Source organism: Macaca fascicularis, chromosome 11 (assembly GCF_037993035.2).
Source record: "Macaca fascicularis isolate 582-1 chromosome 11, T2T-MFA8v1.1".
In the NCBI taxonomy this organism is placed as follows: Eukaryota; Metazoa; Chordata; class Mammalia; order Primates; family Cercopithecidae; genus Macaca; species Macaca fascicularis.
In genome coordinates, this window is record NC_088385.1 from 75,683,535 (window position 1) to 75,698,262 (window position 14,728).

At 40.3% G+C, this 14,728-nt stretch overlaps 1 protein-coding gene and 1 long non-coding RNA gene across 7 annotated transcripts in view; one reads left to right on the top strand and one right to left on the bottom strand.

The window, feature by feature from the left end:
• Positions 1 to 10,453, bottom strand: part of CPM (carboxypeptidase M) — a 78,903-nt gene extending 68,450 nt beyond the window's left edge. For 2 of the 6 annotated variants that reach the window (XM_074007379.1, XM_045365595.2), the window contains exons 1-2: positions 10,307 to 10,453; positions 9,397 to 9,559 (exon numbers count right to left, since the gene is read on the bottom strand). Coding sequence is in view for 3 of the 6 variants with exons in the window: in XM_045365595.2 (XP_045221530.2) it covers positions 9,397 to 9,556 (160 nt within the window). In the remaining 3 variants the exon portion in view is untranslated. Of the gene's footprint in view, positions 1 to 9,396; positions 9,560 to 9,855; positions 9,886 to 10,021 lie in introns of those variants that run through there. The other 4 variants (XM_074007378.1, XM_005571503.5, XM_065524554.1 and 1 more) reach the window with 2 other exon arrangements.
• On the top strand, positions 9,989 to 11,378 carry LOC135966266 (uncharacterized). The gene is made up of 2 exons (XR_010579495.2): positions 9,989 to 10,736; positions 11,006 to 11,378. It is a non-coding gene; the product is annotated as an uncharacterized lncRNA (long non-coding RNA).
• The last annotated feature ends 3,350 nt before the right edge of the window (positions 11,379 to 14,728 follow it).

Below are 14,728 nucleotides of genomic sequence, written 5' to 3' on the forward strand. Positions count from 1 at the left end.
AATGTCATTTTCTTGAGGGACTGTAGTACTTACATACAATATAGGTAACTATATAAAAGTATATAAAACTTACATACAATATATGTAACAATATAAAAGTATACCTAAAAATGTACATCCTATATACTTACGTATTATTTAATATACTACATACAATATATTTGCATTCATATGTTTCATTTAATAAGCATATAATAACTCTACATCTTTGTCCCTGAGAGTATCTGTTACATGTAATAATCACATCTTAGTGCCTAGGATACAAAGCTGAACAAAGCCTGGTCCTTGGCCTGTATATGCACATAGAGTTACTGGAAGATGCGCAAGAGGAGAAGACGTGTGCAAGGAGATTCCGACTCTGCCCAGGGGAATAGAAAAAGGTTTCTGGAGGAAGCAACATTTTGAAATGTTTCAATTAACCTAATAAATGATAAAATGGTCTCTAACATTTATTCCTGCTCTAAAAACATGATGTTATGCTAAATTTCACCTGCCTGTATTTGTATATGTGCGTGTGCATTATGTGGGAAAGGAGGCTCAGTTATGTGTTTGAATAACTGTCAATACTTGTTACTTTAGTTGTGATTTTTAAGTGGGGTTCTAGTTTTCACACATTCACATCAGAATAATTTAAAAATGGGAGAAGCAACTAATGGAAAGTTCTTTAAACAAACAGAAGGATTACTTAATTGGCTTCTCCTGAATTCCATGATAGGCTAAAGACTGGGGTAGTAAGCACTATCATTACTGCCTTTGTATCCCCACTGTCAAGGTAGTTATCTTCAACTCCGGGTAAGTGCATGATAACTCTGTGAAGCCACCTCCAAGGCAATTTGTTTGAAGTTGGCAGCTTTTTTTTTTTTTTTTTTTTTTTGATGCAGTGGAGATTAAGCCCTCCAGTTGAGCTTGACAAAGGTATGTATGTGAAAGGTCACAGATAGAAAATGTGTGTTTTTAAAACCTGTGACATGCAGCAGTCCTCAGAGAACAGAGATGAGAAACATTTTTAATGTGCATTTTGTGTCTGTTTTATTTTAACACAAATTCAAATTAGGACTTACTAACCTTTTCACAAACTACTACACAGTATTACATTTAATTTCTAGGAAGAATGTCAACTGCTTGACATCACTAGATAGAAGTGTTTTTTGTTTGTTTGCTTGTTTGTTTGCTTCTTTTAAAGAGAGAGACTCTCGCTGTGTTGCCCAGGCTGAAGCGCAGTGGTTGTTCACAGGTGCGATCATAGTGCAGTACAGCCTCAAACTCCTGGGTTCAGCTGATCCTCCTGTGTAAGCCTCCCAGGTAGCTGGGACTACAGGACCAGGCCTAGCTCCAAGCAGAAAGATTTGACTAAATTTGACTTAGTCTCCTTCCCTTAACCCAAATGCATGTTGGTATTTGATATAATGTGTGTGTGTGTGTGTATGTGTGTGTGGTTTTCTGTTTTTTGTTTTTTTGGGGGGTAATTTCACGTTAAGTTTTTTTTTTTTTTTTAACATCTTACTTTCTTTGCACTCTTAGAGAAAGGGGTGTTCTAAACACACAAACTGAAAGGAGGAATCAGGGCTAATGGCAGTTACCACATCTCAACTCTAGATACTGCTGTCACCACAGTGTTACTATCAGACACACACGTTCAGGGATTAAGAACAGAAACTAAGCATCTTTTGGATGCTGGCTACATGAACTTGAAGTGGGTCCTTATCAGCTCTCTTTGTGCTTTTACACCAATAGTTCTTAACCCTATCAGATGATGCCTCTTGTTTTCATATCCAATATTTTGCAACTTCTATTTTATTATGCTGGCATCCAGTTCTAACACATTTACATACACAATTTCAAAAGATCAATATAGTGTTCAAATTATATAAAGCAGAAATAAAAAAGAAAGCAATTTACATAAAATATGGTATCCATATGCAAACACTTGGGCACTCCACTGGAAGACAAATGAAGAAGTCACATGCTTGTATCTATACTTGAGCGGCACCGTGAACACATCGATTACAAATGCAGACTGATTTGGCTCTTTTGTCACTGTTGTCAGGATCTTCTGAATATGAAATATCTCTCAGTCATGTTGAGAGCAAAACAAAATATAATTTCCCCTCAATTTACATATAGTGGCATCCCTGAAAAGTTCAGTATATATTAAAACTATGGGGGGAAATATTTTGTATTTGTCTATAAAAAAGAGCTTGGTAAGGCCGGGCACGGTGGCTCAAGCCTGTAATCCCAGCACTTTGGGAGGCCGAGACGGGTGGATCACAAGGTCAGGAGATCGAGACCATCCTGGTTAACATGGTGAAACCCCGTCTCTACTAAAAAATACAAAAAAAAAAAAAAAACTAGCCGGGCGAGGTGGCGGGCGTCTGTAGTCCCAGCTACTTGGGAGGCTGAGGCAGGAGAATGGTGTGAACCCGGGAGGTGGAGCTTGCAGTGAGCTGAGATCCGGCCACTGCACTCCAGCCTGGGCAACAGAGCGAGACTCCATCTCAAAAAAAAAAAAAAAAAAAAAAAAAAAAGCTTGGTTTTAGCCTCAGATAATTGTAAGCTCATCTTACACCTGTGGAGGACATTAGAAAATTGTGGGCGGAGGGCACAGTGGTTCATTCCTGCAATCCCAGCACTATGGGACGCTGAGGCAGGAGGATCGCTTGAGCTCAGGAGTTCGAGGCCAGCCTGGGCAACATAGTGAGATCCCTGCCTCTACTGAAAAAAAAAACACAACTAAAATTTTCATGCTTACATGAAGAATGTAAGCATGAAAAGATAAGTGATAGGAGGGGTGCAGTGGCTCACACCTGTAATCCCAGCACTTTGGGAGGCTGAGACGGGCGGATTACGAGGTCAGGAGTTCAAGACTAGCCTGGCCAACATGGTAAAACCCTGTCTCTACTAAAAATATGAAAATTAGCCAGGCGCGGTGGTGGGCGCCTGTAATCCTAGCTACTCAGGAGGTTGAGGCAGGAGCATTGCTTGAACATGGGAGGCAGAGTGAGCCGACATTGTGATACTGCACTCCAGCCTGGGTGACAGAGCGAGACTCCATACCCAAAAAAAAAAAAAAAAAAAAAAGAAGGCAGTGTCTTTAAGAAACCCTGAATGTTTCAAGAATAAGAAAAAGGCTGATAGCTGATAAATGTCTCGGAAAGGGACTCTGCATATTATGTTAAAGGGGAAAGGCTTACTAAACCCATATAACTTTAAATCACAAACATGTATATTATAGCTGAAGTTCCTAGATTTTAGTGGTTTTCTTGATATTCATCCTCAATATGTCAGCATTTGCATCACAATAGGCATTTTATGCAGGATCTCAAGCAAACTGGTTTTACGAGCATATTTGGGAAATGAGCAGAGTGTGACAGATGACCAAGTGTTGTGCCAAAATTTTACATACAATGCTCTTTTCTGAGGGTAAATCACCAGCTAAAATCTATCCAGTCAGGGCAAGTGATCATGAGAGATCTGTGTATGTGAACACAGTACTTTCCTTTTAGGAGCAAGAATCTTGACTAATGTTAGGAAGATTTCTGAACATCTGAAATGGTATAGGAATCCTAGTAGAGGAATTCAGTAAATGTCTGTTGATTATGGGAAGGTGAGAGTTCTTAGGGAAAGATGCAAGAGAAATAAATTCTCTCTCATACTTAAAATATATCAATGAGAAATACATACTACAGTCATCTTTCAAAGCTCTAATGATAGTATTGATTTATGACTAGTGTAAGTTTTAGAAGAGTTGTTTTATTTTTCTTAATATGCATTTCCCAAGAGATTATAAATCAACACAATTTTTTGGAAGGCAATTTGGTATGTATATCAAATACTTAAAACTGCTTTAGACTTAGTAATTTCCTTTTTGGGTATGTATCTATGATAATAATAGCAGCTTTTACATAGCACTTACTATGTGCCAGGAATTGTTCTAAAGATCCATGATCACGTAGCTACAAAACTGAGAATCCAGAATTTGAACTTGGGCAGGGTGGTTCCAAAAACTGTGCTCAGATTTTTGCTGTCTTAGCCACAAGGATGTTCACTATAGCATTGATTATAACAGGGAAAGTTTAGAAACGAACTAAATATTCACCAGTGGGCATAAGTTAAATAAACAATAATATATCTATTGATAGGACACAAAACAGAAATTTAAAATCAAGTTTTAGACATAACATGTTTGCATGGATGAACAAAATAAGATATTTGACTCAGGGGGGTAAAAAGGCTCAAAACTGTGTAGCATGATTCCAGTCTACTAAATGTTTCCTTTGGACGGTGAGATTTTCATTTTCTTTTTGGTGCTTTGTTGTATGGTCCAAATTTTCTAAATGAACTAGAAATCCTTTTGTACTCAGGAAAAAATTAATAATAACAAATTGTACTCTATAGCAGCACAGTCCGATCAAAATATAATGCAAGTCATATATATAATTTTAATCTTCTACTAGTGACATTAATAATGTAAAAAGAAACAGGTGAAATTAAATTTTATTTATATATTTATTTATTTTTGAGATGGGGGTCTCATTCTGTCACCCAGGTTAGAGTGCAGTGGCACAATCACAATCTTGGCTCACTGCAACCTCCACCTCCCAAGCTCAAGCAGTCCTCCCATCTCAGCCTCCCAAGTAGCTAGGATGACAGGCATATGCCAACATGCCCAGCTAATTTTTTGTATTTTTGGTTGAGATGGGGTTTTGCCATGTTGCCCCGGCTGGTCTCAAACTCCTGAGCTCGGACGATCCACCTGCCTCAGCCTCCCAAAGTGCTGGGATTACAGGTGTGAGCCACTGCTCTTGGCCTTGAAATTAATTTTAAAAAATATTTCTTATATAACATATCTAAAATAGTATTTTTTCAACATGTAATCAATATAAAATATTATTAGTGAAATATTTTCCTTTTTTGTATTAAGTCTTCAAAGCCACTTTCTAGCACATCTCAGTTTGGTCTAGTCATATTTCAACTCCTCAATTGCTTAGTGGCTAATGGCTACAGAATTGAACAGCTCTAGATCCTTGGTAGAAGCTATACCTTCAGGTCAAATGTGCCCAAATCATGATCCTAAAACCCTGTACTAATGACCTCAACTTCCATGGAATCATCCCCATCTGTGTCAAGCTGCTTTTTAAAAGAGAACAGAGAGGTGCTTGGGAAACAGGCAGATCTGAGTTTGAATCTTCTAACACTTAGCTATGTGATCTTCAGCAAGTTAATTAACCTCTCTGTGCCTCATTTTACCTGTTTTATAAATGAGGATAACGCCTACTTTGAGTTGCTGAGATTGAAATAATGTATTAAACTATCTACGACATGGAAAGTACTTGATAACAGAGACTACTAAATTTGACTGGCTTTAAAAAATCTCTAATAATATTATTACTAGTAAGGAAGGTGTTATTATCCCACCTACCATATTCAGATACAATGATGATTAGACTTAGCAAGAGGCAAGACAAGATTCTTTTTTTTTTTTTTTGAGACAGGGTCTTGCTCTGTAGCCCAGGCTGGAGTACAGTGACACGATCATGACCCACTGCAGCCTTGAACTCCCAGGCTCAAGTGATTCTCCTGCATCAGTTTCCCAAGTAGCTGGGACCACAGGCATGCACCATTATGCCTGGTTAATTAAATTTTTTTTTTAAATGGAGTCTCTCATGTTGCCCAGGCTGGTCTCCTGAAGTGCTGGGATTATAGACGTGAACCACCACACCCAGCCAAGACAAGATTCTTAAAATAGATAGTAGGAAATCTCATTTAAAATGGCCCTTTGGGGTTTTGTATGTAGCAGAGCAGCTCTTTCGTTGCTATCTATTGAAAGTCAACTCTCAACACAAGGGTTCATTTTTTTAAAAAATAATAAAATGTTCCTAAACTAATTTTGGGGTATATGTGGAGAGACTACTCTAAGAAATGCACAGTAAATATGTTTGTATTTGAAAATGGGCTACCTAATGGCAGGGAATGAATGACGCACATCTTTGTTTGCCTCCCATGGCTTTTGCTCAGCAAATATTCGATCCATTAAATAAATAGATATAGATTATTGATTATGTGCCAGACATCCTTCTAGACAAAGGGGTTAGGGGCAAAAAATGGGAGGTGCTTCCTTAATTGAATGGAGGATTGAATGAACAAACTGATGAACACTGTACCTTTTCTGATTTTTCTGAACTAAGTCATCAGTACTTTTTTGCATCTCTTGTTTCACCTAAGACTTTCTTTACTATGTCGCGAGGCAGTGGGACTTCCTTCAAAAGACTCAATTGAAATATGGTCTACTATGGCTGAAGCTGGGTATCTGTGTGCTTAACTTTTGTGTGGGTTTTAAAAGTTTCAAAATAAAAAAGTTTGTAAAAATCACCAATAATAATAGAAGGTAATTATCATGATAGGTATCAATGGTTTTATAGCATCCCTGTTTATAACAGAGTTAACCAAAAACTCTACAGATGCTCAGAGGTGAATGACTAAGAAAATTCACATAATCAAGAGGATAGAATACTATACAGCAACGAATTCACATCTGCAGACTTTGTCAATTCATGGAAATATATAAGGAAATAACATGAAATGAAAAAACAAGCAGAATATAATCCACAATTACAACAAAGAAAATATGTGATATGCATATATTTACATAGGCATAACACATATATTTAAGTTTTTACAAAAACTAAACATGTATTTTGGTTATGTAGGAATATTACTTTCCTTTCTGGATAAGACTGCCCGTGTTAATACATGTGATATAAATAAATAAATAACACATGTATAATAAATTCTGTGTTATTTTCTTTTATTTTGAGATGGAGTTTCACTCTTGTCGCCCAGGCTGGAGTGCAGTGGCATGATCTTGGCTCATTGCAACCTCTGCCTCCTGGGTTCATGCTATTCTCCTGCCTCAGCCTCCCTAGTAGCAGGAACCACAGGTGCACACCACCACGCCTAGCTAATTTTTTGTATTTTTAGTAGAGACAATGTTTCACTATGTTGGCCAGGCTGGCCTCAAATTCCTGACCTCAGGTGATCCTCCCGCATAGGCCTCCAAAAGTGCTGGAATTACAGGTATGAGTCACTGGGCCTGGTCATAAATTTTGTTTTCTAAGCAAACTTATCTTACGCCAGAAGGCAGAATGGTTAGGGAAAATATCTAGTGAAAAAGAGCACCAACAAAGGAGCACCATCTCTCAACTGTCACACTAAAGTGCAGTGACACTTCGGCAACTGACTCCCAGTTACTGGCATACAGTTTAATCTACCACTTGGAGCCAAATGGCAGATTTGGGATTTTTCTTAATCTGAGTTATTATTCAGAACAACATATTCAACACAAATATTTAAACAGTAGTGCCAGATTTCATTTTTACATGATAACTCCTCAAGCCTTTAACCGCAAGAGTGCATACAAGGTAAAAATTAAAAAAAAAAAAAAATTAAGCCTGCTGACTTTCACTGTGATTGTGGTTTGACATCATGCAGGATAGATCACAATTGCTGATTCATATTAGGAAAGAGAGCCCCCAGCTGTCACAAGCACATTGTGTTTGAAAATACAAAACCTTACCAAATCACTTAGTACTTAAAATTAACAACATCCTCATCGTCTTGTGGTTGAAATGATGACTGAACAATAACTCAAGCTGGTTGTGTTCTATATATTTTTTAATTAATAAAATTAGTATTCCTAGATCTTTTTAAATTGCTCTACTCTAGCCCTAGGGGAAAATGATTTCAGAAGGCTGAATATGTATGCTGATTCAAGATATGATTTCTCATACACCCAACCTCTATAATTTTGGATTATAGAGTAATACAGAGTAATCTGGCACCAACTCTTTGGCAATGCTGTTTAAAAACAAAGTTACTATTACACCCAGTCCAGGATGTCGACTTTGCATTGTACATAAATACATTTATATAATACTTTTTATTTAATATAGAAGCCATAGCCTTGATTTTTTTTTGAAAAATGATTAAGAATATGGTAATTATGAGACTCTCAATTGACTCAAAAGCTCAGAGCTAAAATCCAGGTAGAGTTTGAACACACCTTACAAAAAGCTGAGATCCAAATTACATAAATTTTTTGAAACTTTTGATTTAAAGACTAAGTTTTCTGGTAACCTCTTTGGGAACATCAGGATAATAAAAGATGATTAAGTAATAACGATATCTCGGCTGGGCACTGTGGCTCACGCCTGTAATTCCAGCACTTTGGGAGGCCGAGGCAGGAGGATCACAAGGTCAGGAGTTCGAGACCAGCCTGGCCAATATGGTGAAACTCCGTCTCTACTAAAAATTCAAAAAAATTAGCCAGGCGTGGTGGCGCATTCCTGTAATCCCAGCTACTCGGGAGACTGAGGCAGGAGAATTGCTTGAACCCGGGAGGTGGAGGTTGCAGTGAGCTGAGATCATACCACTGCACTCCAGCCTGGGCAACAGAGTGAGATTCCGTCTCAAAAAAAAAAAAAAAAAAAAAAAAAAAAGAAAAGAAAAGAAATAAAAAAGAAATAACGATATCTGATCAAATTATTTGCCTTGTCCGAATGGATGCCTGTGCTGACTAAAAAATTCACCATCTGGGAGACCTTGAACAAATTATTTAATTTCTTTGATTCAAACTTGCTGTCTATAAAAATGAAAATAACTTTATGTAGTTTCTAACTTAGAACAATAAATTATTAATGATAAATATGAAAATGCTGGGAAGAGTTTCAATCACTACTAATGTATATTCATTATCTAGCATTGTCTTCTTTAAATGGATACATTTTGAAAACAGCCTTTAATCATAGAACCACTTTTTTGCATAACTTTAAGCCATAGGGTTAATTATACATGACACAAATCTAACCAACAGAATTGTACTACTTAGATTAAAAGAACTTTGCAGAAATGATAGTTTTGCATAACTTTAAATAAAAGACTAATTACATATGACATAGAAATCTTACCAACAAAACTGCATTATTTCAGTTTAAAAGAGACTTGAAGAAATGGTATTAACAGTCCAAGTCATATTTAAAGAAGCCCACACAAAGGGGAATTGAAACGGATAAATGGATTTACTTGGGAGTTTATCTTGAAAAGGAACTAAAACACACATCCCAAATAACCAATGTCTGCAAGATCCAAAAAGACAGAACTCCAATAATGCAAAGGACTCAGTGACACTGAATTACAACGGACAAGTCCAGTAAAATTCAGTTCTTCCTACTATTCCTCCCAACAAAAGCAGAAATCAACCAACACGCGTGGTACCGGTTGACCCGTTCTGTGCCACTCAGAGTAGGTGCATGGAAGAGCAGACAGGAAGCTGGGGCATACTTAATGAATACTGAAAGGGAGTACTAAGGGTCTGGGAAAGTGTGCAGAGACGGACCCTACCTTTCACAGATTTCCCAATACTGTGTAAGTGAGTGATAGAACTGTAGTTTTGGGCAACAGTCTTCAAAAACGCTTCCATCCCTTCCTGGTGGTGGTAGTTGAAATCCAGCGCAGCTACCAAAGGCAGCAACAGGTCTAGCCAGAGGTACGGGAAGTTCATGTTCTAGAGATGAACAAAAATAAGAACCTGAGAACACATGAGGGCAGGCGGGGGCATCACCGGCTACGGCTCGGTACTCAGGTCTCAGGGTCTCCCGACACTGACGCTTCCTGCCTTTTAAGGAGGCAAAAGCTGGAAGCAACACCTTCGGGAGTGAGCCGTGCAACCGGGAACGGGAGCACAGGCAGCCTCGGTGCCCTCAACCCAGCCGCCGGCGTCCCCCCTCCTCCTCCTCCCGGCGCCTCCGCCGCCCAGCAGCTGCCGCAGCTGCGCCCGGCCCCGCGAGCCCCCAGCCTCACCAAGTCCCAGGCGCGCACCTCTACCCGCCCGCGGCTGCCCGGCGGGGCCGGGTGTTATAGCCAGGTCAGGGGGCGGGCGCGCCTGGGCCCCGCCCCCGTTCGTCCCTCCGGCCCACTCCGGAGCCGCGCGGGTGCCTCCCGGGCGGGGCCTCAGCCGCCTTCGCACCTAGCAGAGCTGGCGCCCGCGCGGTGTGCCCTTTGGTGGCGCTGCTGCCGGTACCGGGGGGCGGGCGGCGGAACGGGGCGGAGGGCTGCGGGACATGGAGTCGCCGCTCGCGGACAGCCTTTGCTGGCGCCCCAGGTTAGAAGTGTGTCATCGCCTCGGCCGTGGCTGTGGCCTGGGCAGCCACACGACGCTCCACTGAGGGACACTCTCTGTCGCTGGCTGCAGCTACTTGGAAGAAGTTTAGGACTCGGCCGGTTTCCTGCGGTTGGCGGTGCCGGGGCCCACCTGGAGCCGGGACGCGACCGGAGTCCTGGGTGCCCTGAGCCCCGCGCGGGCTCCTGCGAGATGGGCTGCGTCGGCCCTGGCAGGGCGAGCCAAGCTCCCAGCGGTGCCAAGCTGCCCAGCGAGGCTCAGCAATCGCGGGGCTTCAAGAAAGAACGCGCGCCTGTGTGGAAGTTTTAAATCCCACGAAGTGCAGAGTGCAGGATATTTTCCTACAAATTTACATAGTGGGTGGGATTTGAGTAAATTAGAATTGAACTTAAAACTGGAAGTCACATGGAAGAAGGCAGGACCACTGTTGTAAATCCGATGCTTCCCCCACCTGCACCTGAGTCTTAGGCCAATTCCAGGTCTCTCGTCCTAAAATGCTAATTTCTGGAAGGATGGCACAGTCTCTGCAGGAGAGAACGAAGGCTTCACTTAAACCTGAGAGGTGGTTTGTGGCGAAGGCCAGCCCTTTTTACCTCTCTAAAAAAATCATTCTCATTCTCTCTCTCCCCCCGCCCCCACTCCGTCTCTGTCCTCTGTCTCCCCGTCTCTCTCTCCCCCTATCTCTCTCCCCGTCTCTCTCTCGCCCTCTCCTCACTTCTCTCTCTCCTGGATTCTCAGTAACCGTGTCAGGGTATTGGGGCCCGTGTCAAGGTCCGGGGGATACAAAAAGTTTGAAAACCACTGATTTCAGATAACATTCCTCTTTTACAGACTAAAAATACGGATGCAAGCCCCCGACTAATTGAATAGAGTTTTTCTCATGGAGGCCCAAGAAAGTGTATTTTTAAAGAGGACCTTGAATGAATCTAATGTGCCTTCAAGAGCTGAGAACTGTTAGATTCCCTGCTCCTTCGTTCTTACAGATACAGATACTTTTCCTAGAATTGAGTTCTCAGGCCTCCCTGAGACTTCCTGAGATTCTGCGGCAGCAGAGAAGAGTGGTTAAAGAGCTGAGGCGCTCACGGGATGGGCGCCAATTCTTGCACGGACAGTCAGTGACTGTGTCGACTCTGTGCCTTATTTTCTGGTCTATAAAATGGAAGTCTTAATTGTACCTGCCTAAATAAAGTTGGCAGGCACATTGTAAGAACAGTGTGAAGTGTTTATTAAATAACCAGCTTAATTCATAACTCTTTAAGGGGAATTTTCCAAGAGTTGAAAAAATATATTTTATATATTTATATATAATATATATAAAATATATATATAAATATATATTATATATGTAATATATATAATATATTTATATATAAAAAGTATATATATTATATATATATTTTTTTTGAGACGGAGTCTCGATCTGTTGCCCAGTCTGGAGTGCATCGGCCTGATCTCAGCTCACTGCAACCTGCGCCTCTCAGGTTCAAGCAATTCTCCTGCCTCAGCTTACGGAGTAGCTGGGATTACAGGCGCCTGCCACCACTCTTGGCTAATTTTTGTATTTTTACTACAGACGGGGTTTCATCATGCTGGCCAGGCTGGTCTGGAACTCCCGACCTCAGGCGATCTGCCCACCTCAGCCTCCCAAAGTGCTGGGATTAGAGGCCTGAGCCATGGCGCCCAGCCATCTTTTTTTTTTTTTTTTTTTTTTTTTTTTTTTTAAGAGAAGTTGCTTTATTATGTGTTTATTTATTTATTTTGACATACAGTCTCACTCTGTTGCCCAGACTTGAGTGCAGTGGTGCAATCTCAGCTCACTGCAGCCTCCACCTTCCAGGTTCAAGCGATTCTTGTGTTTCAGCCTCTAAAGTACCTGGGATTACAGGCGCGCATCGCCACACCTGCCTAACTTTTGTATTTTTACACCACACCTGCCAAACTTTTTCATTTTTAGTAGAGACCGGGTTTCACCACGTTGGCCAGGCTAGTCTTGAACTACTGGCCTCAAGTGATCCTTCTGCCTCAGCCTGCCAAAGTGCTGGGATTACATGAGTGAGCCACTTTGCCTGGCCCAAGAGTTGGAAAATCTTAATATGATATTGTTTAGTCTTTGAGTAGGTTTTTTTGGTTGTTTTTTGTTTTTGTTTTTTAATTGTGCAGTAGTCACTATGCTAAATGTTATTTCCACTGGATGGGTTAAAGAAGTTCTCCTTTCATTGTTGTTCATTGACTAAGAGGTCTGAGAGGAGGGGGACTAGAGCTTGAGGAGATTAACTTTAGGCAAAGTTACTCTAGGAATGGGAAATGGAACTGAGTGGGAGCGAAGTGAAGGCTTGCTGATGTACCTTAGAAATCGTATCTTATGGACACTATCTGTTTTCCTGCAAGGTGCTGTGGCTGGAGACTGGAAGAAATGGTGGCTTCATCAATACTGGAATGGAGATTGCCAGGATTGTTGTTCTGGAAAAACAGAGATGAGCTATAGCTGAAATTGCTGCCACTGGGGTTCACACTAGGTAGGAAGGGAAGCAACTTCAGGAAGGAGTCAGAGAATGGAGGTAGGGGGTACAGAAGACTGAGTGCTGAAGGTTTAGGAGCTAGTAACACTCAGAGTGCGAGCCAGGGACAGCACTGGCATCACCTGGGAGCTTGTTGGAAATGCAGAATCTCTCACCGCGCTCCAAACCTACTGAATCAGAACACACATTTTAATAGGATTTCCAGATGATGTATATGTACATTCAAGTTTAAGGTGCACTGGTCTAGAGAGAAAAAAGATTTAGTGTTAGAGTATGAAAGATAACAGCAAAATAAAAGGTTCGCCTAATAGAGTAAAATACTGAAGTTTAGAGATTTTAGAGGTGATTTTTTTTTTTTTTTTTTTTTTTGAGACGGAGTCTTGCTCTGTCACCCAGGCTGGAGTGCAGTGGCACAATTTCAGCTCACTGCAACCTCCACCTCCCGGGTTCAAGCAATTCTCCTTCCTCAGTCTCCTCAGTAGCTGGGATTACAGGTGCCCACCACCACACCTAGCTAATTTTTGTACGTTTAGTAGAGATGAGGTTTTGCCATGTTGGCCAGGATGGTCTCGAACTCCTGGCCTCAAGTTATCTGCCTGCCTCGGCCTCCCAAAGTGCTGGGATTACAGGCGTGAGCCACCAGGCCTGGCCCTAGAGATGATCTTTCTAAGCATGGCGCCATTAAAGGTAAAACCATAATAAAAATATTTAAAAATATAAAAATGTATGACTTCTGTACAGGAAGCCTTTTAAAGGTTATAAGAAGAAAGGTTTAAATCAGGTTATGAGAAAAATTATAAACTGGAATAAGAAATTAATAATTCTGACAAAATCAAGAATGAGCAAATAAACAGTTCATAAAAGCAGTAATGCAAATAGCTAATAAACGTAGTAACCTGGTAAGCAATCAAAGAATTATAAGTTAAAAAGGTAAAGTAATATTTTGTTTTGCTTATCACAAAGCAAAATTAAAAAGATTGACAATACCTGGAAGTAGACAGGATATCAGGAAATGACATTTATGCTGTTTCAATGGTATTCTAAATTAATACAATTTTTCTGGAGGGAAGTCTGGGAATAGACATCAAAATTTTAAATGTGCCATTCCTTGCTAGAAATGTATGCTATAAAAGTAATTGAAGATGTGTTGAGTTTGTATATGTTAGGAGCTTCATCAGTGCTGCTGCTTTAAACTGTGACAAAGTAGATAAAATCTAAATGTCAAACAATAGCAGATTGGTTAGATCAGTGGTTCTCAACTTGAGTTAGTATTGCCCACAGCGGACATTTGGAAATATCTGGAGACATTTTTGATTGTCATAACTAGGGATGGGAGCTACTGGCATCTAGTACTGTACTGATAGAGGGCAGGGAGGCATTAAATATCCTTCAATGCACAACACAGCCTCCCACAACAAAGAATTATTCAGCCCAAAATGTCAATAGTGCTGAAGTTGAGACACCCTGGGTTAAAGAATATTATAGCTGTACGATTAATTATTTTTCATAAAGTCAATGTAGATCTGTATTTATTCACTTGGAAAGATAAATTGTTCAGGCAAGAAGCAGATAATAAAAGTAAAATGAATAGTAAGATCTCATTTAGATAAAACAAACAAGAAAACCTATTCCCAGCAATATGTTTCTAAGGTTACCAACATGCTGAGTGCTAATCCACTAGTTGCAATGTTTTAATTTGTTTAAAAATCTTTCTGTATTTTCTGAAAAGTTTTTCCAGCAAACATGCATTGCTTTTTTAAATCAGAAAAAAATGAAGGCATTTCCTCTGCAAAGCGGAGGAAAAAGCAGAAAAGTGTTAGAGAGGACCAATGACTAATTCTGAATGAAAACAGAATCTAAATGTCTTAGAGTGAATTACAAAAGTGAAGAGGAGGTAAAGATCACTGGAAATGGGAAATTAAGGAATGAAAAAGCCAGAGTATTGGATCAATTCTGTTTAAGGACTCTGAATCTCCCTAAGATAGTAGCAGGAACTGGGACAGAGGGAACAACTATAGTCGGGGGCTAAGTACCT